Consider the following 25,461-nt stretch of genomic DNA (forward strand, 5'->3'; position numbering starts at 1 on the left):
ATTGTTAATGCCACTCTCTAATGTACCATTCTAGATGGCTTCTCCCTAATCAAATAGTTCATACAATTCCTAGCATTCCTAATGATTAGTTCATGAGTGCAGGAGCTTAAAGGCAACCAATAGAATATTGTCAGTATAATATTGGGAGAAATTCCCCGGATCTAGACTTCCCCGTATGTGTCCGTATCGACAAAACCAATAATCATGCATTAGAATGAGTTAAACAATGCAAGCATTGAGCAAAGAGGAAAAACCCTAACTAATGATGAAAGAAGGCATATGTCTTAATTCAAAGATGTACTCAACAAATCCATATATGAGAGCTTCAAGAGATTACTTTGATTCCCCAACAAACATACAAGGTTTAGTTCACCATATTCATGGTGAACCTAGATGAATTACAATGAAAGTATGAAAGAATAAACCCAATAAAGTGGAAGAGGTAGCCTGAGCATCCAAGATCCTCCTTCAAAGGGGTGAAAGAGAGAGTGTTTGCCTCGTTTCTGCCAAAGATCCCTAACTAAAGGACGTGCAAGCCCTTATATACTAATCTAGAGTTACAAAAGATTACAAAAGCCCAAGCCCAAGCCCAAAAAGTGCCGCTCAGCGCCATTTACCGCTCAGCGGTGGTTACGCGTCTTCTTTCTTCCCCTCAGCGGCCATTTGCCCCTCAGCGGTTCCAACGCCACCTCTTGAGTGCCGCTCAGCGGTAGTTTGCCGCTGAGCGGTGCCTTCGACTTCTCTTTTTGCACTCTTTCTTGTCTTTTCTAATGTCCTCTCTCTCATTCTTCACTTCTTTCACCAAATTCACCTCAAAACCTGCACAAAAACACTCAAATCAAGCATAAACCTGTCCAGCTCTCTTATTTCTGAAAATATAAACAAAATGCATGATTTCAAGCTAGTTTCTAAGTCTAAAGGTTGCTTTTAGTATCACTTTTAAGCATGAAAATAACAGTTTTTCAACTGTTATCACAACCCCAAACTTAGAACTTTGCTTGTCCTCAAGCAAACAAAATGTAACTCCATCTCCAACCAATTCATATGATGGTTCACTCATTCAAAATCCTCTTTTCAAGATAAGTAATAACTTCACTCAAACTTATGACCAAGAGTTAATTCAAGATGTGCACATGCTTTAGTGTTCACAAAGTCATTTAAGTTCCAACAAATGCTATTTTTCATGAATGATCAATCAATTAAGCATGGATGTTCATGTGCTTATGGAATCTTTCCTCACTAGGTAAAGTGTTTCACTCAACACACAAGTGTATAAGAGGTAAAGTGTTTCACTCATTCACTCCACTATCACAATGTCACATGAATCAACTTTGCCTTTCATTTAACCACAATCAAATACATTCACAAGCATGCATCATCACAAGGACTTTTCAATGGCTTATAATGTGGCTGGGCTAACAAGAAAATTGGTTTTTCTGGATCACAAAATCCTTGAGTTAAGAGAGTCAACACAATCTTCTTATTCATTCCCAACTTTCTTTTGCCTTTGCTTTTGCATTTGCATTGAGCTTTGCTTCTTTTTCTTTTCTTTTCTTTGCATATTCTTACTTTTTAGCTCTTAGCTCAATGCTTTTTCCTTTTTCATGTTTCCCCAATAACCCCAAACTTGAACATTTAACCATACCACACAAGATCTTCTACTTAACTCAAGGTAAAGATTTTCAATCAAGGGTGTTCAGTGTATATTTAAGGCTAAGGGTTCAAAGGATAGAACACAACGTGTTCTCTTTTAGAAGGCTAACTTTATGAATTTGGCCAATAAAAAGGGTTTCAACAACACGGCCTTTGATCATATGATGCAAAACAAGCAATTGATTCAATCATAGAAAACCTGGGCAAAGTCATTCATGCTTTCAAAGTAATAGCATTCAACAATAACAACTCTGGAGCTCAAAACCTCACATATAAGCTCATTCACATTTGACATGCACATCCTGCTTAATTTCACAATCACAATCATGATATTACACATTTGTTCACAAAGCTTGTGAATCACCTATATAAGCATTTTAATGTGCACATCATCTCAACATCAATTAATCATAAGCATCATTCAGCATTACTTATCACACAATCACAGTTAATAGCAAACCATCACAAGAAACCAGGTTTCAAATAGAGTACATCAAACCCTAATCTAAAAACAAAAACAAATAAGTTCAGAAAACTTAAACCACAAAAGCATAATCATATGATAGCATTCATCAGTAAATGCTATCTCAGCTCCTCATCAGTCCGAGCTCTCTGTATCTTCCTCTTCCTCTTCATCATCATCTTCATCAAATGCTTCCTCCTCCTCTGCTTCATCTTCCTCCATATCTCTGGCTGAAGCTTCAGCTGCTCCAGCTCCTCCATATACTGGTTCTTCTGGCCAAGCTACCACATTATGGAATTCATCCATAGTCCACCTGTGTGCTGGAGGGGTATCATACATCCCCACTATCATCTCAGCCGTGGCCACCTGCCCTCTGTGGATGGACTGCAACTGAGCACCTATAAGAGACATATACATGTCCCTCATCTGGAATGGTTCTGCCTCATGAGTATCAGCAGAAGTCCTGCTCTGTGCTGGCCTTCTCTCTCTACGAGCCTGGCGTGGTGGCACTGGCTGGGCTGCCTCCTCACCTCCACAGTACTGTCTGTAATAGGCCTCATCTATAGCTTTTCTTGGCCTCTCAAATGGTGGAACAGAAGTGTCCACCCCAGCTAGCTTGCAAAGGTGAGTGATCAAAGAAGGATGTCCCAGTGGTGCTTTGTTGTTTGAGGTGTTAGCACACACACTAATCTCATCAGCTATCACCTGCCCAATATTAACATTCAAGTTTCTGATAACACAGTAGATGAAGAGTGCCCTGCTGAGAGTAATATCTGACACATGTGAACATGGCTGAATGTTGGCATGAGAAAATGCCATCCAATACTTTGCAAGAGGAGTCAAATCTGTCCTCCTAATATTAACCACTGAGCCAGATCTATTCCTTTGGAAGTGTCCTCCAGGTATGCACAATACTCTCTCAACATCCTCAAAGTCAGCACCTTCCTCCATGCTAAGAGCAAACTGGCATTGCTCACCAGCCCACACAGTATCCAGAAAGTTATTGATGGAGTCAGGATCATATCTAATAGCATGGCCTCTAACATAGCCCAAATAATTCTCAGCTGGATAATCACCAATCTTCTTTGCATTGGTGTAGAATTCTTTCACCACAGCTATGTTGGCAGGTGATGGATAAGTGGCTAGCTTCCCCCAATCATTCCCTAACACTTGCTCTCCAAATTGAGGAGCAAAGTTAGGTATCATTCCAACCTTTCTCTCCATTAGAAGTCTCCTGTCCTGAACCACCCTAAAGTGCTTCTCATGTTTCCTAGAGAGGAACCTGCCATTATGGGGCTGCTCTGGTTCCTTTTCCTTTCTCTTGGTTGCCATGGTTTTCAATCTCTTTCCTGAAGAGGATGCCATTCCTGCATTCAAACATAAATCCAAAACCACAGAACATGATGTTAATCATTAGTAAACACAAAACAAAACTCCTTTTGAAGCTAAACCACCGCTGAGGGCCAGAATTTCCCCTCAGCGCCACCAGTGCCACATTCCAACACGCAAAAATCAGAAAAAACCAAATCTGGCAGAGTGCCGCTCAGCGGTAATTTACCCCTCAGCGGTAACTCTGCAGATTTTTGAAAAATCAGTTTTAAAGCTTCCCTAACTCCACCCAAATGCAATTTTCAGTTTTCCAGTTCATAATCATGCAGTTTAATCGGTTCAAACATCAAATATATCATCAAATCATGCATAGAAATCAAAACCCCTAAATATTCATGCTTTGACAATCACATTCAAATTCAAGAACCCTAGAATGAACAAAATGCATTTTACTTACTTGGGTGGAGATACTAGATGCAATGAGAATGCCTTCAAACTAGAATGCTCTCTTCCAACCCCAAACTTTGATGGCACACTAGTGAAAAAGTGAATAGAAGAGAGATTTTCTAAAGAGGGAAGAGTGAAAAGATGTGGAAAACCTAGGAGAAGGTGTGTGGAAGTGTTTGTGCAGAGAGAAGTCTGGAAATAAACCCTAAAACGCAGCTTGGGGTATAAAAATACCCTAATGGGCTCGGGTCCCGCTAAGGGGAACTAAAGCCCAGTCTGCGAGAGTACCGCTCAGCGGTAAAATACCGCTCAGCGGCACTTTCGTGATGTGCTCCTCTCCTTCTTTTCTTGACCTACGTGCCTTCCCTACATGTCCCTCATAGGTTCCCTGCAATTCAATGTTAAAAATGCTTATGCAAACCCTAACTAAAATAGACAAACAGAAAACAATCAATCAACTGGGTTGCCTCCCAGGTAGCGCTTGTTTAACGTCACGAGCCTGACCCAAAATCCACCAACACCCATCAGTAGGTGTTTCAAACTTACCAGCACCCATCAGTAGGTGCAAAATCTTCTCACCAACACCCATCAGTAGGTGTTACAAACTTAGTATCCTTCAGTAGATACTTAATCACCTAGCATCCTTCAGTAGATGCTAGATCCAACAAAATAATGTCCAGAATAATGTTCACAAATTATAAATTACAAAACCAAATCAAAAGTTTGTAAATCCACTGGGTTGCCTCCCAGCAAGCGCTTCTTTAACGTCACTAGCTTGACCCAATAAAGCTCATGTTCCTTCTTCTTTTTCTTCTTCTTTCTACTGAACTTCTTTAGAAATTTGATCAAACCAGGAACCTGTTGCAATGTCTCAATCATAGGAACTTTAATCTCCAATTTCTTAAAGATTTCCATAAAGCACTTGAATTTCTTTTCCTTCCTATGATTCTTCTTTAGATGAGGATGTGATTTTTCATATGATTTCTTCTTCTTTCCTCTCATCTTCTTTTTCTTACGCTTTCTCTCCCCAAATTTTCTCTTTTTCTTTTCTTTTATTTTTTTCTTCCCTTCTCTTCTTCTCCTCAACTTCTTTATTTTCACACAAATTTTCTTTCTCTCTTCTCTCTCAACCACTTCTTTTTCTTTTTCTTCATCTTTATCTTTCTCACTCAACTCTTCTTTCTCTTTTCTCTCTACCCTTTCCTCATCTTCCTCTAATTTTTCCTCATCAAGAATCTTGTCACTTTCAGTGATAATGACTTGCCCTTCCTCCTTAAGGTTAACATCAGTATTAACATCATCATTTAATATCTGACTAATGTGACGAAGTTGCATCTCCATTCTTTTACATGATTCTTCAATGCTTTTCTGAGTAGAGTCAGAATTTTTCAAAAATCGTTGAAGGGTGTCCTCCAACCTATCCAAATTTCCTGATAGAAAGGGTTGTTGCTGCCATTGTTGTTGTGGTTGGTTCTCAAATTGTCCAGCAGCTTGCCAAAATTGGCTTTGATCCATGCTTGAGTGAGGTTCCCACCATTGGTTGAGATTACTTTGGTAGAATTGAGTGCCCCTATAGTTAAACTCTTGACCAAATTGCATTCTGCAGACATTAGGCACAAAACCCTAAAAACAATTGTTAGCACAAAAAGATATAGAAGAAAATAAAGATTGAAAAGATATAAGAAGATAAAAGATTTAGAAGATAGAATCAAATAAAATAGAATAAAACCTAATCTAAAAAATAAAATCTAATCTAAAAGATAAAATAAAATAAAATCTAACATAACCTAAAAGATAGAATAAGAATAAAAAAAAAAAATCTAACCTAAAAAGATAAAAAAATAAAATCTAATAAAATAAAATAAAATCTAATCTAAAAAGATAAAATAAAATCAAATAAAAACCGAAAAATAAAAAAACAGAAAACAGAAAAATAGAAAACAGAAAAATAAAATAAAAATTCGAAATTAAAATAAAATCTAATCTAAAAAGATAAAAATAAAATCTAACCTAAAAGATAAAAATCAAATCTAAAAAGATAAAAAAAAATAAAAACAGAAAAAATAAAAACAGAAATTCAAAATTAAAGTCAAAGGTAATCAATAATCACACAAATTAACCAGTTAAACCACGAATCCCCGGCAACGGCGCCAAAAACTTGATGGACAAATTTGTAAGCACCAAAATATGATGTCACAAACTTGTTTCACAATCGGCAAGTATGACCGAATCGTTCAAGTAATAAAACTTGGTAAGACCAAGTATCGTTCTTCCCAAAGGACTCACGGCCTAGTTTAGTTATGTGGTTTCTTGATTAACTAAGACTTACAAACGAAATATTTGAGTTTAAAATGCAAGACAGAAAATAAATATGTATGCATGAATTTTGATCAATGGCAAAGACAAAAGATAAACACTTTCAATGGAATATATGAATGAATATGTTGTTGGGGGTCAATTTCATCTCATCCACTCTCATATATTTTAGGATTTCAACATTCAAATCATCATTGTTAATGCCACTCTCTAATGTACCATTCTAGATGGCTTCTCCCTAATCAAATAGTTCATACAATTCCTAGCATTCCTAATGATTAGTTCATGAGTGCAGGAGCTTAAAGGCAACCAATAGAATATTGTCAGTATAATATTGGGAGAAATTCCCCGGATCTAGACTTCCCCGTACGTGTCCGTATCGACAAAACCAATAATCATGCATTAGAATGAGTTAAACAATGCAAGCATTGAGCAAAGAGGAAAAACCCTAACTAATGATGAAAGAAGGCATATGTCTTAATTTAAAGATGTACTCAACAAATCCATATATGAGAGCTTCAAGAGATTACTTTGATTCCCCAACAAACATACAAGGTTTAGTTCACCATATTCATGGTGAACCTAGATGAATTACAATGAAAGTATGAAAGAATAAACCCAATAAAGTGGAAGAGGTAGCCTGAGCATCCAAGATCCTCCTTCAAAGGGGTGAAAGAGAGAGTGTTTGCCTCGTTTCTGCCAAAGATCCCTAACTAAAGGACGTGCAAGCCCTTATATACTAATCTAGAGTTACAAAAGATTACAAAAGCCCAAGCCCAAAAAGTGCCGCTCAGCGCCATTTACCGCTCAGCGGTGGTTACGCGTCTTCTTTCTTCCCCTCAGCGGCCATTTGCCCCTCAGCGGTTCCAACGCCACCTCTTGAGTGCCGCTCAGCGGTAGTTTGCCGCTGAGCGGTGCCTTCGACTTCTCTTTTTGCACTCTTTCTTGTCTTTTCTAATGTCCTCTCTCTCATTCTTCACTTCTTTCACCAAATTCACCTCAAAACCTGCACAAAAACACTCAAATCAAGCATAAACCTGTCCAGCTCTCTTATTTCTGAAAATATAAACAAAATGCATGATTTCAAGCTAGTTTCTAAGTCTAAAGGTTGCTTTTAGTATCACTTTTAAGCATGAAAATAACAGTTTTTCAACTGTTATCAGGTCCCGTTAGCACGTTCTCTCCATCCTGGAACCAGCAAAGTGGCGTTCGGCATTTTCTACCTTAGAGAGCTTCAAACGGCGCCATTCCAATGCTAGCCTGAAAGCTGTTGTTATACGTAAATTCCACTAGCGGCAATACTTCATCCCATGCGCCTAAGTGATCTAGGACGCACGTCCTCAGTAAGTCTTCCAGCGTCTGGATGGTTCTTTCAGACTGGCCGTCCGTTTGCGGGTGATAGGTTGAACTCATCTGTAACTTGCTTCCCAATTCGCCTTGCAAAGACTGCCAAAATCGAGATGTAAATCTCGTGTCTCGATCAGATATAATGCTTGAAGGAACTCCATGCAGACGAACGATCTCACGGATGTAAAGCTTTGCTAGATTGGTCATTGACATCTTCAAGTTTACGGCCAGGAAGTGGGCGCTCTTCGTTAGTCTGTCCATGATCACCCAAATTGAGTCATGGTTTCTGACCGTGCGTGGTAGATGAGTCACAAAGTCCATGGAGATGCTGTCCCACTTCCATTCGGGAATCTCCAACTGCTGAAGTAAGCCGCCTGGTCGTTGGTGTTCAGCCTTTGCACGCTGGCAAGTTAAACATGACGCTACAAAGCGAGCGACATCATTCTTCATTCCAGGCCACCAGAACGAGCGTCGAAGATCCTGGTACATCTTAGTCATACCGGGATGTATGCTAAGACGACTATGATGACCTTCCTCCAGAATAATTCTTTTCAGCTCGCCATCATTAGGAACGCACGTCCTACCCATGTAACGCAATAGGCCGTCCGTTCCTGTATTGAAATGTTTGGCCTGATCCGTACCGAGCGCGCTTAAAATCTTCACCAACTCCTCGTCCTCGCGTTGCTTCATCCTGATACAATCAATGACGTTGCTAGATATTCTAAGGTTACAGCATTTGATGCTGTTCGGCTCCAATTCCAACTGTAACCTTAGATCTCTGAAGCTCTCCACTAAACTCAGCTCTTTCACCATCATAACCGAGACGTGCACTGCCTTCCTGCTTAGGGCGTCCGCCACTACATTGGCCTTTCCAGGGTGATAAAGCAGTTCAAATTCATAATCTTTCAAAAATTCCAACCAACGCCTCTGCCTCATGTTCAATTCCTTCTGATCAAATAAATATTTGAGGCTCTTGTGGTCACTGAAGACTTGAAATGTAGATCCGTACAAATAATGCCTCCAAATCTTCAGTGCAAAGACGACCGCTGCCAATTCCAGGTCGTGCGTTGGGTAGTTCTTCTCATGGATTTTCAATTGACGAGACGCGTACGCTACTGCTCGCTTTTCTTGCATGAGCACACAGCCCAACCCTTGGTGAGAAGCGTCGCAGTATACTTCAAAGGGCTTGAACGTGTCCGGAATGATCAACACTGGAGCGCTCGTCAATTTTACCTTCAACTCTTGGAAACTGGCTTCACAACGATCAGTCCAAGCGAACGGCTGATCTTTACGAGTCAACTGAGTTAGCGGCACTACTATCTTAGCAAAACCTTCAATGAAACGTCTGTAGTAGCCCGCCAGTCTAACAAAACTACGCACCTCAGTGATTGAACGCGGACTCTCCCATTCCAGTACCGCTCGTACTTTCGCTGGGTCTACCGAGATACCTCCAGCCGACACCACATGCCCCAAGAACTGAATTTCCCTCATCCAGAATTCACACTTAGACAACTTGGCATATAATTCCTTCTCCCGCAACACTCCAAGTATAAGTCTAAGATGCTCTTCATGTTCGTCTTCGGTCTTGGAATAGATGAGAATATCATCTATGAAGACGACCACAAACTTATCCAAATAGGGCCTGAAGATGCGATTCATATACTCCATAAACACGGCTGGAGCGTTCGTTACTCCAAATGGCATCACCACGTATTCATAATGCCCATACCGAGACCTGAACGCTGTCTTATGAATGTCATCCTCCTTAACTCTGATTTGATGATATCCGGATCTCAAATCAATCTTTGAGAATACTGTTGCCCCATGCAGTTGGTCCAGCAAATCATCTATCCTCGGCAATGGGTATTTATTCTTGATGGTCAGCTTGTTTAGCTGCCTGTAATCAATACACAACCGCGAGCTGCCATCCTTCTTCTTCACCAAAAGAACGGGCGCTCCCCACGGTGATACGCTCGGCCTGATAAATTGCTTATCCATGAGCTCTTCAATCTGCTTCTTAAGTTCAACCAACTCGGCAGGCGCCATACGGTATGGTTGAACTGAGATAGGTGCTGCCGTCGTCACCAAATCAATGGTGAATTCCACCTCACGAACAGGAGGCAGTCCCGGTATTTCTTCCGGAAAGACGTCCGGAAACTCATCCACAACCGATCGTCCATTACTGCCACCTTTGAACGATCGTCCTTGTACCACACTTCCGAATTCCTGATCTTCATGGGTCATGATCAGGAAACAGCTAGCGCCCTCCATGATGTCTTCTTCAAGTTGGCCGAGCGTCACTGATAACTCTTCTTCATCTTCTTCTGGAAAGATCAACTCCTTCTTGCCACAGTCTATAAGAATGCGACTGGTAGCCAACCAATCCATTCCTAAAATCACTTCTAACTCCTTCAAAGGCAAACAAATCAAATTCACCTTATAACTACGCCCCTCAACCACAATAGGACATCTAATGCATACGGTAGATGTCCTAAGCTCTCCAGCCGCTGGGGTTGATACCACCAAGTCGAACGGCATCTCTCTCTCAGCTATTCCCAGTTTATCAACACACGCCTTCGAGATGAAGGAGTGAGTCGCCCCCGAATCATACAGTACACGACAAGGCATTCCATACAGCAAGCATTCACCAGTTATAAGATTACCTGAACTTGCTGCTTCCGCTCCAGTTATAGCATACACCCGTCCCACTGCTTGTGCTCGTCCACCTCTTGGCTGATTCCGTCCGGCGTTTGGTGGTCTCATTATCGCTCGTCCTCCAGAGTTGCACTCGTTCTCCACATGTCCATTCCTTCCACACCGAGTACAATGTTTCCCGCCCACCATTTGAGGGCATGACGAATGATAATGTGGCCCTCCGAATCTAAAACAAGTGACGTTACCTTGCTGCCCAAACGGTCCGGCAGGAACCAAGGCTTGAGACCCACTTGTGTTTGCTGACTGATTTGGACGAGCATAAGGAGATCCCCTCTGATTGACATTGCCCCTTGAGAGGATCGTCCCCTTACTGCTTGTTGTTTCTTGTGTCGTTCCGCCTCTGCCAAGTTCTTCTCCAACACCTTGGCCCTCTCCACCATAGTTGGGAACGTTCGGATACACAAACTGGAAATCAACACTTTCAGGTCACTCCGTAAACCATTCTCAAATTTCCTACACTGCCACTCTTCACTTGTGGCCATAGTATTGAATCTGATGAGATGCTTAAATTTATTAGTGTACTCTGAAACAGACATACCACCCTGAACCAGCTGTAAAAACTCAACCTCCTTTGCAAAACGGACGCTGTCAGGGAAGTACTCTTCATAAAACTTGTTTCTGAACACTTCCCAAGTGATCGGTTGTTGAGCGTCCGTCAGAATGGCTCTCGCGCTCGCCCACCAGTGGCTCGCTTCTCCAGTCAATAAATACTCCGTGTACGCCAACCTGTTTTCATCTAGACATCTCTTGGCGTTGAATATCCTTTCCATGTCCCTTAGCCACTGGTCTGCCTCGTCAGGGAGGCCCTTACCATTGAACTTAGTCGGATGGTGTTGCAAAAAGCTCTCCAAACTCCACTCGGTTGGAGGATTAGCATTTGAAGAAGAGGCTCCAGGCGTACCCCTGGTGGCAGCTATGAGATCCATCAACTGCCTTTGAGTAGCCTCAGAGTTCTCGCGTGCGGCTTCTAGGCTACGTAGAGCAGCGGCATTCTGTTCCATGAGGGTGGTATTCTGTTGTTGGAGTCTCTCGATTACGGTTTCCAACAACCTATTGTTGGTAGACGTGTCGGGTTCATTAGGTTGAGGAGGAGGAGGGAGTCTAGGCGCCATTAGTTCTTTGGATCAGAGAAAAACGAACGTTCATAATGTTCAAGAGTTAAAAACAATAACTCATTAAACACATAATAAGCACATAGCAAAAACACAGTGCACTCATAACCTACAGTGTCCTTAAAAGAACAAAACTGCTCTGATACCACTAATGTAACATCCCAAAATACAGTAATTACCATAAATCAGAATTAATTACAATTAACAGTAAATCAATTCAGTTTTTATATAATCAGAGTTCAAAAGCCGAACGGGTTAAGGTGCAGAATTACAATAGACAAAACTAAATCAGTGAAAGCTAATAACGAACGGTTTTACAAAATAAAATAACCGAACGTATAAACCAAAAACGGACGTCCTAAACTAGAAAGAAAATACGGACGTCCTACTGCTCCGCTTTCACTTCCACTTCAACTAAGTTTTCTTCTTCAATAACATCCTCCAGAGTAGCCTCGCCTTCTGCTCACATCCACAACGGATGATCATTGCAAGACAAGACGAACGTACACATACCATGGACAACACAAGGAAAACGAAAGGGTAAGCTTATATAATTTAATTTATAATTCAACACATACAATGAACATATCATTCCACTCAAGCACATAGTTTAACATATAACATCATGTAACATCTATAAATATATATATATATATATATATATATATATATATATATAAGACGACTGTCCGGACTGTATGATCTGTGTAGTTACAAGCGTCCCTGCACCCGAGTGGTGTAGTAACTGGGATACACTCAACAGCTGCCACTCGAGGTTAATCCGTTCTTACGTCGCCCATGTTAACTTATGGACTAAGGACCTCCTGCCATTCACACGCATGACTTACCCTCTCTACGTGAGAAGAGTAATCACTGAATATCAGGATGGACAGCCTGGCTTAACTTATCCACAGTCATACTTTACCAATCCAATAATCAATATATATGAGTCGTTCCTCCCTGGAACGCTCGTTCAAATCCAATATCGTATAATCAACTAACATAGCGTTCACACCTCTTAATATTTCATATTTATAACATTTTCATTCTATGTTCCACTCTCTTAAAAAGACGAACGTTCAACTTTCTGAAGGAAGAGGACGAACGTTAAAACCCGATTTAGCGGGACCCAGTAATGATGAAAAAGACTCCAGAGTAATAAGACCCTTTTTCAGAATATTTTAAGTACCAAGAGGTCAGGTTGACTCAACTTGTACGAAGATACATCAAGATAAATACTTAACTACATTAGGAAATTTTTGTTTAAAAGGGGAGGCTGCCAGTTAATGACCGAACGCGCCAACATTCATTTACTAAGTATTTTGGACGAACGCGACTTACGTTCGTTAAGGAATCAAAAATAAGGACGAGCGTTCGGTTTAAGACCGAACGCTACATTAAAGCGAACGCTAGGTAGATGACCGAGCACCAATCATGACGAACGCTTGGTATAAGACCGAGCGCTATTTAGGACGAACGCTTCGGTATAAGACCGAGCGCTATTTAGGACGAACGCTTCGGTATAAGACCGAGCGCTAATTTGAACGAACGTTCGGTATAAGACCGAACGTTACGTATTTTAAAGTTTATGGTATTTATATATAGCTGAGCTGAAACGAACGCTCAGACATTCAAATGGGGACGCTCGTTCTCGAGCGGAGTTCTTTCCAAATGAAAGAATTCCGGTCTAAGTTATTTCCAGGAAAAACCGAACGGTATAAGACCGTACGGTGACGAGCGTATTTTATCATAGGAAGAGTTTATCATATCCAGATTTTTTCCAACTTTCTTAACTTTAACATTTCTCATACGATACATACTTTATAATTTCATATCCACATTAATTTACATACTATACAGCTTTCTTCACATTAATAAATCCAACTATACTATAGTCATACATCTTTCTTACGAGTCCAATTCAACATGCATTTCAACCAACAGAAAACATATTCATACAGCACAACAGGGTTCGTTCATGCAGATCCAGACCAGCACATATACATATATTTCATACAGACAACCCAGATCATGCCTTCATAAAATCATACAAGTATAAATTAAATATATAAGCTTCCCTTACCTGGATAGCAGTGTACTCCCAAAAAGCAAGGTTTAGTTCGTCCTTTAACAGCGTTCTACCCTCAGGTTTCTCTCAACAACTTTCACTTAATCTAAAACACCAGAAATCAGAAACAACTCAGACCTATACCCATGCATGCAACCAAGCTAGGGTTCGCATGAAACCAAAAGGACGAACAGTTAGCGACTAGAACTTACCAGTTCCGATCCCAAATCCGTTCAGTCCAGAGTGACGTTCACGTCTCCAGGAACGTTTCTACGGTTCTGAAATGTGATCGGAGAAGGAGCGTGAGAATTACAGTAGAGAGAAGTTGGGGGTTTTTAGAAAGAAGCGGGAGAAAATGAAAGGTTAGGTTCTGAGGAAGGAGATGAGTGATGCAGGTGAGTGAGAGATTTTCAAAAACTCTATTTTGTTAAATCCACGTTCGTCTGAACGAACGTCTCCCAAGCTGACACCTGTACACCAATTTCTGAACTGGAAGCTTCTCCCGCGACAGGTGGCGTGTGTGCATGTGGTGCAAGGTGCGTTTTTAATGTTTCAGAGAAATGATGTGGCGCGGTTTTCCGTGCATGGCAGAGACTGTATCAGATGAGGGAGTGGGTTTTTAATTACCCGAAGTAGTGACGTGGCGTGCGCATTAATGGTGATGTGACAGATAATTGCAGTGTTAATTTTTTCCGGGTCTCACAATGATAAATTAAATTGTGAAACATTCAGAAGATATAATTTTGTGGTACCACCAAGTTCAAGAGTTTGTTTAAAGGCAATTTGATCATTTGGTACTTTTGGGGGTGCAGGGAGATATTCCTACTGTGTAGAAAGAAAATCACAACTTGGGAGCCCATGGCGCAATTCGGGCCTTGGAAACCCTTCTCTTTTGTTAAGAAAACCAGAAACAAAAGTACGCCTGAAATTAACGACCAATAAAGAAGCCAAAAATTGTTAATTTTAAAAAAGGACAAATCAACTAAAATACTTTCAATCTCTTTGTTTTGTCGAAGAGCCACCCGAAACAAACCATATTGAAAACACAAACATGGTAAAAATGTCATAGGCCAAAATCTGATTACTTTGGGTGGGTGAGATACAAAAGAAAGGTTGTTCTCCACAGGAGATGAAAGCTCAGATAGAACTTCCATCGCTACAGGTGGAAGCTCACAATAAACATATCGTTCAAACCTAATCTCAAACTCAACTGGAACCTTCTCTGCCAAAATTTAATTTCCACCAAATCAATGTTTGATAAGAGAACAACCAGCCTCTGCAACCATAACAGAAAATAACATTGAAGAAAAAGAAGTACAGCCTATATCTCCAACTGAAGATATAAAGCAATTCACATCAAAAGTTGTTGCTGACAACCAAATGTTCAATCTTTCCACATATCTGCAAACTCATCAAGCTCCAGAGGATTAGACATCTCATGCATTTTCCTCCTTGTCTTTGCTTTGACCTTCTTAGCAAACTTTCCAGACTTCTTCTTTTTCTCCAAAGCCCGAACCTATCACAACCAACCAATGACAGATATAATTATTAGTAGAAAGCTAGAGAAATTCAAAGCATACATTAAAAATATATTGATTGGTACCTGATTTGGAGATACATAAAATGGATTCTCATATAATGTCGGGCCTCCAAAACTGCCACCAAATATTTTAATTGGATTCAAGCAGAACCGTGGACCGACCTAAACAAATAGTTTGCTCATAGGTTAAATGAATGTTAGAAATTGAAAGATCAAAAGATACATGAAGAACCAGTTTTCAGACCTCAATCAATGTCATTTTATCAAGGCCTCCCCTTGGTAATTTGTCTGATTCATTATGATGAGTAGAAATCTGCAAGGGAATAAAGATGTAACATTCCTCAGTAGGCATTAGCAACAGGTAGAAAATACTACAATATTGTCTCATGGAAAAATCAATATTATATAGTTGGAGAAAATGAAACCATATAATGTTCGAATTAAATAGGAGTATTGCGAACAACTAATAGTAACAATTGTCCTCTAATGACCATGTCATGAGTATAACACAAATGACTCAATCTAACGGTATATTGTCCAACAAAAACGGAGTATAACATCTATCGCAGGCATGCACAGGTCAAACCAAAATCCCCACTTGATTCGATCTTCACTGATCTGGTAAGACTGACCATAATTAAATGAATAAAGATGATCAATAAAATAAAACATTACATGCATCATAGTTTAACCTTTGAGCTTACAAAACAATACCATAGCGGAACATATTAATGTATTTACAAATAAAATGTTTTACATCGGTAGTAGATAAAATTTAAACTCATTATAATGGTCAAATATCCTCCATCTTCAAAATTCCTGTGGTTAACCATTCTTTATATATTATCTAAGTCTTGTCAGAAACTAAAACTTCAAATTGAAATGTATAGATAAGTTGATAATTGAGTAATGTTTATAAGAAAGTAAAGGAGTAAAGGTTAAAAATGCTCGACCCAAACTTCACTTCAATCATTAACATGTGGCTAAAAAGAGCAATAAACATGTTTATAATAACAATGCATACACTTAATTTGTATAGAAATAGGCAGAAAAGATGCTCCTAACAATAATCTCCAGGATTTTTTAACCTTTATCTTAATGCAAAAATAGTCTATGGTAATTCCGGAATACAGACACAAACCTGGTAATTCCGGAACCATATATGGTCATCAGCTATTGAGAAAACAAAAACATGATCATGGAAGGGCTTCGCCTTTCTATGGTCCTTTGGTACTTCAAATATCTAAACAAAAGGAAAGAAATAGTATATTAGAAATTATCAAATACAGTAAACAAACAACAGTATCAGAAATAGAGAGAACTGCACACAGAAAATATACATTAAACAAATATATGACATAAACTATGTAAAATAGATGGGCATAACAATAACATCAATTGAATTTTCATTGATCAGACATAATAAATTGAGAAAAAAATCGTAGGAAGATATATGACGACAAAAATGTAAGATTCCAATTAAATTGGTAGAAAACACATGAAGCAGTTCTTAATTTGGCCGGAAATTCATGGTGTACAACATCACGAATCATAAAAATAAGATGAAATCATCAAACTAACCTTTACCTTACATATGAAAGTGCACATATGAGAGTTATCAACATAAGTTTACAGAAATCCATCTTTGCTCGGATGGAACTAGATGGACAAGAACGAAAAAACTTGCAACGAAAGAAACCAACAACACACCTGTAACAACATCTCCTTTAACAGTTTCCAATGTGCATCTTTTTCAAAATTTGCAGAAAACGTCAAAAGTGGACGAGAACCTTTTAGGTGATTTCCCGTTAGCTTCAACTCCTCCATTGTATGAACTGAAAAAACAGGAGGAAAAAGGAAAATCACTAAAAGTGTATATAAGAAATGGTCGAGATAGAGAGAGAAACACAAAAGACATAGTTCACTGGGAAGAATGACCAGTGATGCCTAGAGTATACAGACATCAGAACTCTAAATAATCAGAGCAAGCAAACTAGTGTTATATTAACATTACAATGATTGAATCAGAATATACTTGCACTGACTAAAAATTTTACAGATGGGCCACTGGGGCATTTAGCCATCCAGAGATAAAGATCTTTTGCTTTCCTGCACTGAAATTGATACATAAAAAATGAGAGAAGACACTAATAGAATATAACAAGTTGACCAGACTCAAACTCACGACCGCATCTCATTGAAATAGCATCAACAGTTGTGACCAACAAAGAATTCCCCTACCCATTAGCATGCTTCAGGTTTTCCAAATAGAGCAAAAAAAAAATTGCAAATACTAGTCTAGAGAACAGCACAACATATCAATCCTAAATTGAAGTAACACGACACTGAAAAAACCTTGTGGCATATAAATAAAATACCTCAAAAAATAAACACAAAGAACAACTTTTGAGCTCAACAAACTCATTAAGGGTGGCGCCTTTAGTTTCTTTTGATTCAACCTTGTTATCCTTCTTGCAATGCGGCAAAAGTGACACCAAGTTCAACATCAAATGTCAGTACCTACAAATTAATGGAAAACAATCACTCCACCCATGAATACCATAACAATATACAAAACCTAACTCACAATCCAAGGTTTCTCTGTCCTTAAACTTTGCAAATCAAGACACAAAATTAGAGTAATCCAAACTCGAAAAAGAAACAAAATCTGTAACTAAAAGTTATGGGGTGTGTATTAGGTTGTACCTGTAACTGATACGCCTAGAGCAAGTGACCAAAACCTTCTCTTTCTTCCTAAATATTGGTGAAGCAACGTTATTGTCTTCTACTTCATCAGTGACTTGACTCTTATCCTTCCAACCCAAAAGGGTCCTCACCGGTCTCTCTGGAGCCGCATCTTCCATTTTAGGATGTGCAACAACTTCACCACTCTCACTGCGCTTTCTCTTCTTCACCATTTTCTTCTTCAAAATCTGCAAAATCCAAGAACGACAATCACAAAAACAAAACAAAACAAAAAATTGCCAACGACCCTTTAGCAAGGTGCCCGCCAGAGAATAACGCACCTGCGGTGGGAAGAGATGATAGAAAAACTGGTTTGGGATTTCTCCGGTGGTGGCGACAAATGAATGAGTTGCAGCAATGAGGCAAAAGGTTTTTCTAGTTATAGCAAAGGCACTATGCTGGCCTTTATATACAAGATTCTTTTCCGATGGGCCTTACGGAAAGTTCACATATACGATTTTTAGGGTCTTTTCCCTTTACCTCTAATTTTTTTTTGGGTGTTGCTCCCTAGATCACGTTTCCTCCGTCTCTCTAAATTCTTTTAATTTTAATTTTGTCTTTAGGTTAAAACTTTTTTATTTTTATCATTTAGGATTTTTTTAATTAATTTGAAAACCCTATTTCTTCTCATTTTTTGCTCTGCGCGTCCTACTCATCTCTCACACGGATTCCTCTCTTCTCCCTTTTCGTTTCACTTCATCTCATTTCTTCTTCCTTTCCTTTCTTTTTCCTTCATTTGTCTCTTACTCATTTTCCTTTTGGGTTTCATTGCTTCCATTGTTGTTGATCTCTGGTGTGGAGGGGCGTCGAGGAGCGTGGATCCATATTTTGTTTGGATTGTTTTTTTCTTCATCCAGGTTGGTTTTCTTCACTGGTTTTCTTCAGCATTCTTTTGTAGCCTTGTTTGGTAGTTTAATTTATGGTGTATTATTACTTTTTGGCTTTGGATCTGTGCTATTTTGTCATTCTTGTCCACTGTCTTTCTGTTGATTGTATTGTTGGTCGCCTGAACAGAGCCAAAACGGATGTGAGATATCTGTTTGGCCTTCAAGTATGTGCAAGTCTTCGGTATTCAATTCCCAAGTCAATTGTCTATTGTCAAGTGCGGGAAGCCAAACAAGACCTTCTCGATCACTTCTTCACTGAACTAGGCAAAATTGAGGTGAGAATTAATCTGTATTTCCTATTTTTGTTGTATGTTTTTAGTGTCATTTTATCTGACATTTTTTTTAATATTTGGCTGATTTCAATGTCTTCTCACGCACTTTGTAGATATTTCATTTCTGTAATTCTATTCAACTTTCATTCTTGCTTCAAAAATAAATCTTGCAAACAACATAGACTTTGTAGATGGGTTTGACACATTCATTCAAACTTCCGTTATTGGTAAAAGTTTCTCAATTCAGGTGCATTATGAAGCAGATAGAAGGAATATTGATGGTAGGTAGGCAATTAAAATCTTATCCCTCTTAAAAGTAGAGGGAAAAAGAATACTTTTTTAAATATTTAAAGGAAAAAATTTATCTGTGTTTTTCTAAGAAAATCAACTTAGAATAGTTTTAGATAAAATAGCTATGATAAAATAGTTTTAGCAAGTTCGTGTAATTTTTATGTTCAGTCATGTTCCTGCTTGGCCATATGACTCAATTTAGTTGAGTAATCAAATCTCTTATGCAATTATTTAACGAATTGCTCAAAATTAAATAAAATTACCTAGCACATCAAAACAAATAATGCTAATAATAATTCTTTCAATAAACAATATTGGTGAACTAATCTAGGCCAATAGAAAAACATTTTTCACTCAAAATTTAATACGGCTTACCAGATTATACTTTCTTTTAGATAAATCCATACACAAATTTATATCAACCTAATGTTATTCAATGTCTTATTTATATGAAGAAAAACAATACATAGGTAATATATGTTAAGAATATACTAAAATATGAATCATTTGATCATATTATTATTAAATTTTAATACAATTCAATGTAAATAATATGAAACTATAATTTGTAGTTGAATAACATAATCCTTAGTAATTCAAACATAGAATGCACAAAATGGTAGAGATTACTAGTAGAACTGTTATGTAAAACCATAATCAGTCTCTAGAATAAATATGGCTTAATTGCTGGATATATAGAAAGCATACGACAACTTCTCTTCCTAAAATGAAACCATAGATAATCGCTCAATGTTATAAATAATAAACAAAATGTAAAATAGAATTTGAGAAGAATAAAGGGACTTGTTTACATTGTTTTGAAGCATATTAACAATCTGATTGAGGTGTTGAGGGCCAGCATTCTGAGGTAGGTACATGGGAGAGCCCAAGGGAGTTCCATCTGGGTCTGTCAAAAGACACATCACGTTGTTGATTATTTCCCTTTTCTCCACCATAGTCTCTATCTCTACCTCCATTTTTCAATCAGGGATTTTCCTTCTCTTATGCTGAGATTCTCTTATGGATGAGGCTTCTTACTCTTCCGCTTAGGATTCTATTCGGTTCTATCTTCGTTGTCGTGCTGAAACTAATAAAAGTAGTGAAATAAAGTCACACCGGCACAAACCCTAAATTACGCAGGACCCAAGACTCAGACTTCCCATATTTATGTTTTTTTTTCTTTGTTAAATATCATCATTTTAAATTTTAAACTTTAAATTTTAAATGATGATATTCTCAACCCAACTCATTGGATTTATTTACGAAAACGGCGGCAGATTTGGGGTTGAGAGTGGTGTGGTTTAGTTGGGGGAGGAACCTGGGTGACCTTCGTGGGGTGAGGAATTGACTAGGTACATAAGAGTTTTTCTCTGGCATTTTAACAAACACTTGAAGGTGTCGCTTCTACAGTGAACAAAAATTAGACTCTCCCTATTAGAATTCAAACTCGAATTGAGAGCTTCGTGAACGCATTAACCAACACCCTTTTGGGCTTTTCTTCATGCATAAAAAAAAAATTCTTACCCAGCCGCCGTGAACGATGCTCTGCCACAAATCCTTCTCTCCAGTGCTATAGATGCGTCGGAACGTTCTCAAACAAGACACGCACACGAATGGTGATAAAAATGCATGGTGATGGGTGTTTCTTCGTGCATCCCATCAAATTTCTACCTGCACCTCATCACAGGCTTCCGAAAATTTTGATCCGGAACAGGATTGTGTTAACTGTCTTTCGAAAAAGAAATTTCAGAATTGATCTACTGTGTTGCGGAAAGTAAAATCCAGTTTTATGGAATTAAGGGACAGCCTAGCCTGCCAATTTTTTTTAAATTTTTTTTAATTATTTTTAAAATTCGTTTATCCATATTTAAAGCATATTTAATTATATAAATTTTTTTAAATTTTTAATTAATGTTTTCAATCAAATAAATTAAAATAATATTATATTTACATATCATATTATTCTATTATAAATAAAAAATAAAATTTAATTTATAATGACAATGGTTTAAACTAGAACACTAATATATATTTATATTCTTAAAATAATATAACATAAAAATATTAACTTTTAATTTATTTTATATTTTAATTTAAAAAAAATGGGTTAGTAGAACTTAATCAATTATTTCCCCTTATATTATTGTGAGAACCTGATAAATTAATACACTAATTCATTCTCTGATCATCAATTAATGCACTGTGCCACGTCAAAACTCCACTCACCTTCACACTGCATGCGCCTGCCATGTGTCACGGTTAGAGCACTCTGAGAATGTTAGTGGAAGACAAGTGGTGTGTGGAGAATGGGAGTTAGTTTCTGTGAAGGAAGGAAGTGAATTTTCAGGAAAACTCTTCCCATTCTCTGCATGCAATCACCTTCTTCCTTACGAAACTCTAGCCTTTCTTCATCTCTGACTTCTCTCTAAACTGTTCCATCTTCTCTCTAAGATAACTCACTATCAATTCCTCCAATCCTATTTCAGACACCGTAGAAACCTCCTCAGCACTGTGAGCATCATTTTGATCCGAACAGAACTGAGAACTGATCTGGTAAGTTCTCGTCCCTGCACTTGGTCTGTTTTAGTTCATGCGAACCAAATCCTGGTTGCATGCATGGGTTATAGGTTTGAATCTGATGTCCTTTTTGGTATCTTAGATTTAGTGAAAGTCGTGGAGTGATTCATTGGGTAGAAAGCTGTTATTGATCGAGAGAAAACCTTAAGCATTTGGAAGTGCACTGCTAGACCAGGTAAGGGAAGCTTTAGTAATTTAATTTAATACTTGTTTGATTTGTATGAAAGCAATGAAATGTATTGGATGTCTGAACTGCATGAAACAATTGATGTTTAAGTATGCGCGAATGAGCATGGTTGCACTGGATGTATATTATTAATGTTGTTTGAACTGTATGCAGAGAATGAAATGTGTGAGGTTGAATATGATTGAATTTCTGTATGGTTTGGAATGAAAATGTTTTGAACTGTATTGATGATATGTTTGAACTGGAAAATGGAAAATTCTGTATTGATGAGATGATGATATGAATTCTGTAATGTATGAGAATTATGTTGGAGATAAATCCTAAGTTATGGTTCGTATGAAAACTGTGAAGTTAATATGAATGAAAAATCTGGAAATCTTATCTTCTCTGATTGATCATGTACGCTCGTTATCGAACGGTCTTATACCGTTCGGTTTCCCTGGAACATCACTTAGAATAAGGATTCTTTCATTTGGAAAGGACTCTGATTAAGAACGAGCGTTATTGGTGTCAAGAGTTAGGTGTGAGCGTTCGGCTTAGCCTAGTGTGTCCAACAATTGAAAATAAAGTGAAGTGTAGTTAGGACGCTCGGTTTTGTTTACCAGCGTTCGTCATAAGCAGCGCTTAGTATTATACTGAGCGTTCGTCCAAATGAACTCTCGATCTTAGATTGAGCGTTCGTCATCGTTAGCGTTCGGTCTGATACCGAACGATCGTTCAAATGCGCGTTCGTTCTATTTGGTGCCCGGTCATTGACCTAGCGTTCGTCCTAAGGAGAGTTCGGTTTATACTGAACGCTCGTCCTTATCATTGCTTCGTGAGCGAACTTCAATAGTGTTCGTTCAATTTATTAATTAACGTTCGGTCTTTGACTGGCAGTGCTCGTTTCCGAATTTATTAATACTCTGATTATTTATTTGGATTCACTTAAACCGTGATGGTCCTTTTCATTTAACCTCAAGTCCTTATACTTAGAATTTTCCTAAGTATTATTCTGATATTTTAAACTCAATATCAGTTACATTACTCCTTTGTCTTAACGTCCGTGAATGGGTAATGGTTCGTTTCTTTTGTTCAGAAACGTGACATCAGTGTACTGTAATACATTCGTCTGGATCGATTAAACGATAAACTTGGTTTAAATTAAGAGAGTGGAACATAGAATGGAAATCTGAATAAGAGGAATGTTTAACAATGTGCGAATGATAGTGTGAATGGATTTATTGGATTGGATTGTGAATGAGCGTTTCAAGGAGGAACGTCTCCATGATGTGAATATGAGAAGTAGTGTAGTATGACCATGGTAAAATCGCTGATGGCTGTTCATCCTGATATTCCGTGATTGCTCATCCTCATGTAGAGGAGAGTAGTTCATGCGTGGGAATGGCAGGAGGCACTAGTCCTACATAGTACTTTGGGCTGATAAGGGTTAACCTCGGGTGGCAGCTGATGCGAATTCCAGTTACTACATCACCCGGGTGCACGAACGCCTGCGGTTACATGGATCATACAGTCCGGACAGTCTTTAATTATGAGAATTTGCATGAGTTAATGTATGCGTGGATATATGTATCTAATGATGTATGAATGGTATGATTGATTTACTATGTTAAAAATTATGATGATTGTATTGAATTAAATTACCTAAGCTTACCCTTGCAATTCTCCTTGTGTTGTCTACTGTATCTGGATGTCCGTCTTGTCAATGCAATGATCATCCGTTGTGGATGTGAGCAGATGGAGAGGCACCCCTGGAATCAATGCTAGAAGAAGAAAATTTGGAGGATGCCAACTTGGTAGAAGTTGAAGTCAAAGCTGAGCAGTAGAGGCTCGTTCCGTAGTAGATATTAGATTTTTGTGCTGTATTTTGGCAGTTCTGTATATAGTTTTGCAGAATAGATTATTCAGCATTGGCTTTGAATTGATCATGAATTCTGAACGCTGTAATTTGCTGTACGTGCTGTTTTCTTTTGGAGCAGCTGTTATAAATATTAAGACTGCACTGTATTTACTGTAAATGTGATTAGTTCTGATTAATGGTAATTACTATTTATTGGGATGTTACATTTATTGGTATCAGAGCCGTTTTGTTCTTTTAAGGACATGTAGGGTATGAGTACACTATGTTTTCGTTGTGTGCTTATTGTGTGTTGATGAGTTATTATTTTTAACTCTCGAACTTGACTAACGCTCGTTTTTCTCTGATCCAGAGAACTAATGGCGCCTAGACTTCCTCCTCCTCCCCAACCGAATGAGTCCGATACGTCCAGCAACACTAGGTTGTTGGAAACTGTGGTTGAAAGGCTACATCAACAGAATACCACGTTACTGGAGCAAAATGCTACCTTGATGCAGCAAAACCAAGCTGCTATGCAAGGTTTGGAGGCCTCGCGTGTTAATTCTGAAAACACGCAAAGGCAATTGATGGAGATACTGGCTGCAACTAGAGGTGCGCCTGGAGCATCTTCTTCTAACGCTGCCCCACCTGCAGCGGAATGGAGTTTGGAGAGTTTCCTCCAACATCATCCGGCTAAATTCAGTGGGAAATGCCTTCCTGATGAGGCAGACCAGTGGCTAAGGGATATGGAGAGGATCTATGATGCGAAGAGGTGTCCAAATGACAATCGGTTGGCTTTCACAGAATACTTATTGACTGGTGAAGCTAGTCACTGGTGGACAAGCATGAAAGCTATCCTGGCAGACGCGCATAACCCCATTAATTGGGAGGTTTTTAGAGCAAAATTTTATGAAGAATACTTTCCGGACAGTGTGCGGTTTGCTAAGGAAGTGGAGTTCCTTCAATTGGTGCAAGGTAGTATGTCTGTCTCGGAATATACAAACAAATTCAAACATCTTGTCCGTTTCAATACCATGGCTACAAGTGAAGAATGGCAATGCAGGAAATTTGAAAATGGGCTGAGGAGTGATTTAAAAGTGTTAATATCCTGCTTGTGCATCAGATCTTTTCCTGCCATGGTTGAGAGAGCAAAAGTACTGGAGAAGAATGTTGCTGAGGCCGAGCAACAGAAGAAGCAGCAATTGAATAGGGGGCAGGTTGCATCCAGAAACAATACGAACGTAAGAAGGCCCCCATACGTTCGTCCAACTCAATCATCTGGTGGATCACAGGCCTTAGTCACTGTTGGCCAAACTGGACAGCCAAGAAATTTGACGTGCTATCAGTGTGGAGGACCACATTTGAGATGGGCTTGTCCTCAACTTGCTGGAGGGAAACATTGCAACAAATGTGGGAGGAACGGGCACTCGGATCGGGAGTGCAATATGGGAGGTCGTGCAGTAATGAGACCACCGAATGCTGGAAGAGCTTCACAAGGGAGAGGTGGACGTGCACAAGCCACAGGAAGGGTGTATGCTATTACTGGTGCTGAAGCTGCTCGTTCAGGTACACTCATCACCAGCACTTGCTTACTGTTTGGAAAGCCTTGTGATGTGTTGTATGATTCGGGGGCAACTCATTCCTTCATCTCGAAGGCGTGTGTTGAGAAGTTGGG

General features: G+C 38.9%; 1 protein-coding gene across 1 annotated transcript; it reads right to left on the reverse strand.

The window, feature by feature from the left end:
* Positions 1-14,393: 14,393 nt before the first annotated feature.
* Positions 14,394-16,825, reverse strand: LOC148203777 (ribosome biogenesis protein BRX1 homolog 2-like). The gene is made up of 5 exons (XM_088106548.1): positions 16,701-16,825; positions 16,132-16,233; positions 15,235-15,303; positions 15,054-15,152; positions 14,394-14,966 (listed from the first exon to the last, which is right to left on the reverse strand). The coding sequence occupies exons 1-5, from the start codon at positions 16,815-16,817 to the stop codon at positions 14,835-14,837; spliced, it is 519 nt and encodes a 172-aa protein (XP_087962674.1). The 5' UTR covers positions 16,818-16,825; the 3' UTR covers positions 14,394-14,834.
* Between the last annotated feature and the right edge of the window lie 8,636 nt (positions 16,826-25,461).

Source organism: Vigna umbellata, chromosome 2, assembly GCF_029865625.1.
Source record: "Vigna umbellata cultivar VRB3 chromosome 2, Vumbellata_1.0, whole genome shotgun sequence".
NCBI classification, from domain to species: domain Eukaryota; kingdom Viridiplantae; phylum Streptophyta; class Magnoliopsida; order Fabales; family Fabaceae; genus Vigna; species Vigna umbellata.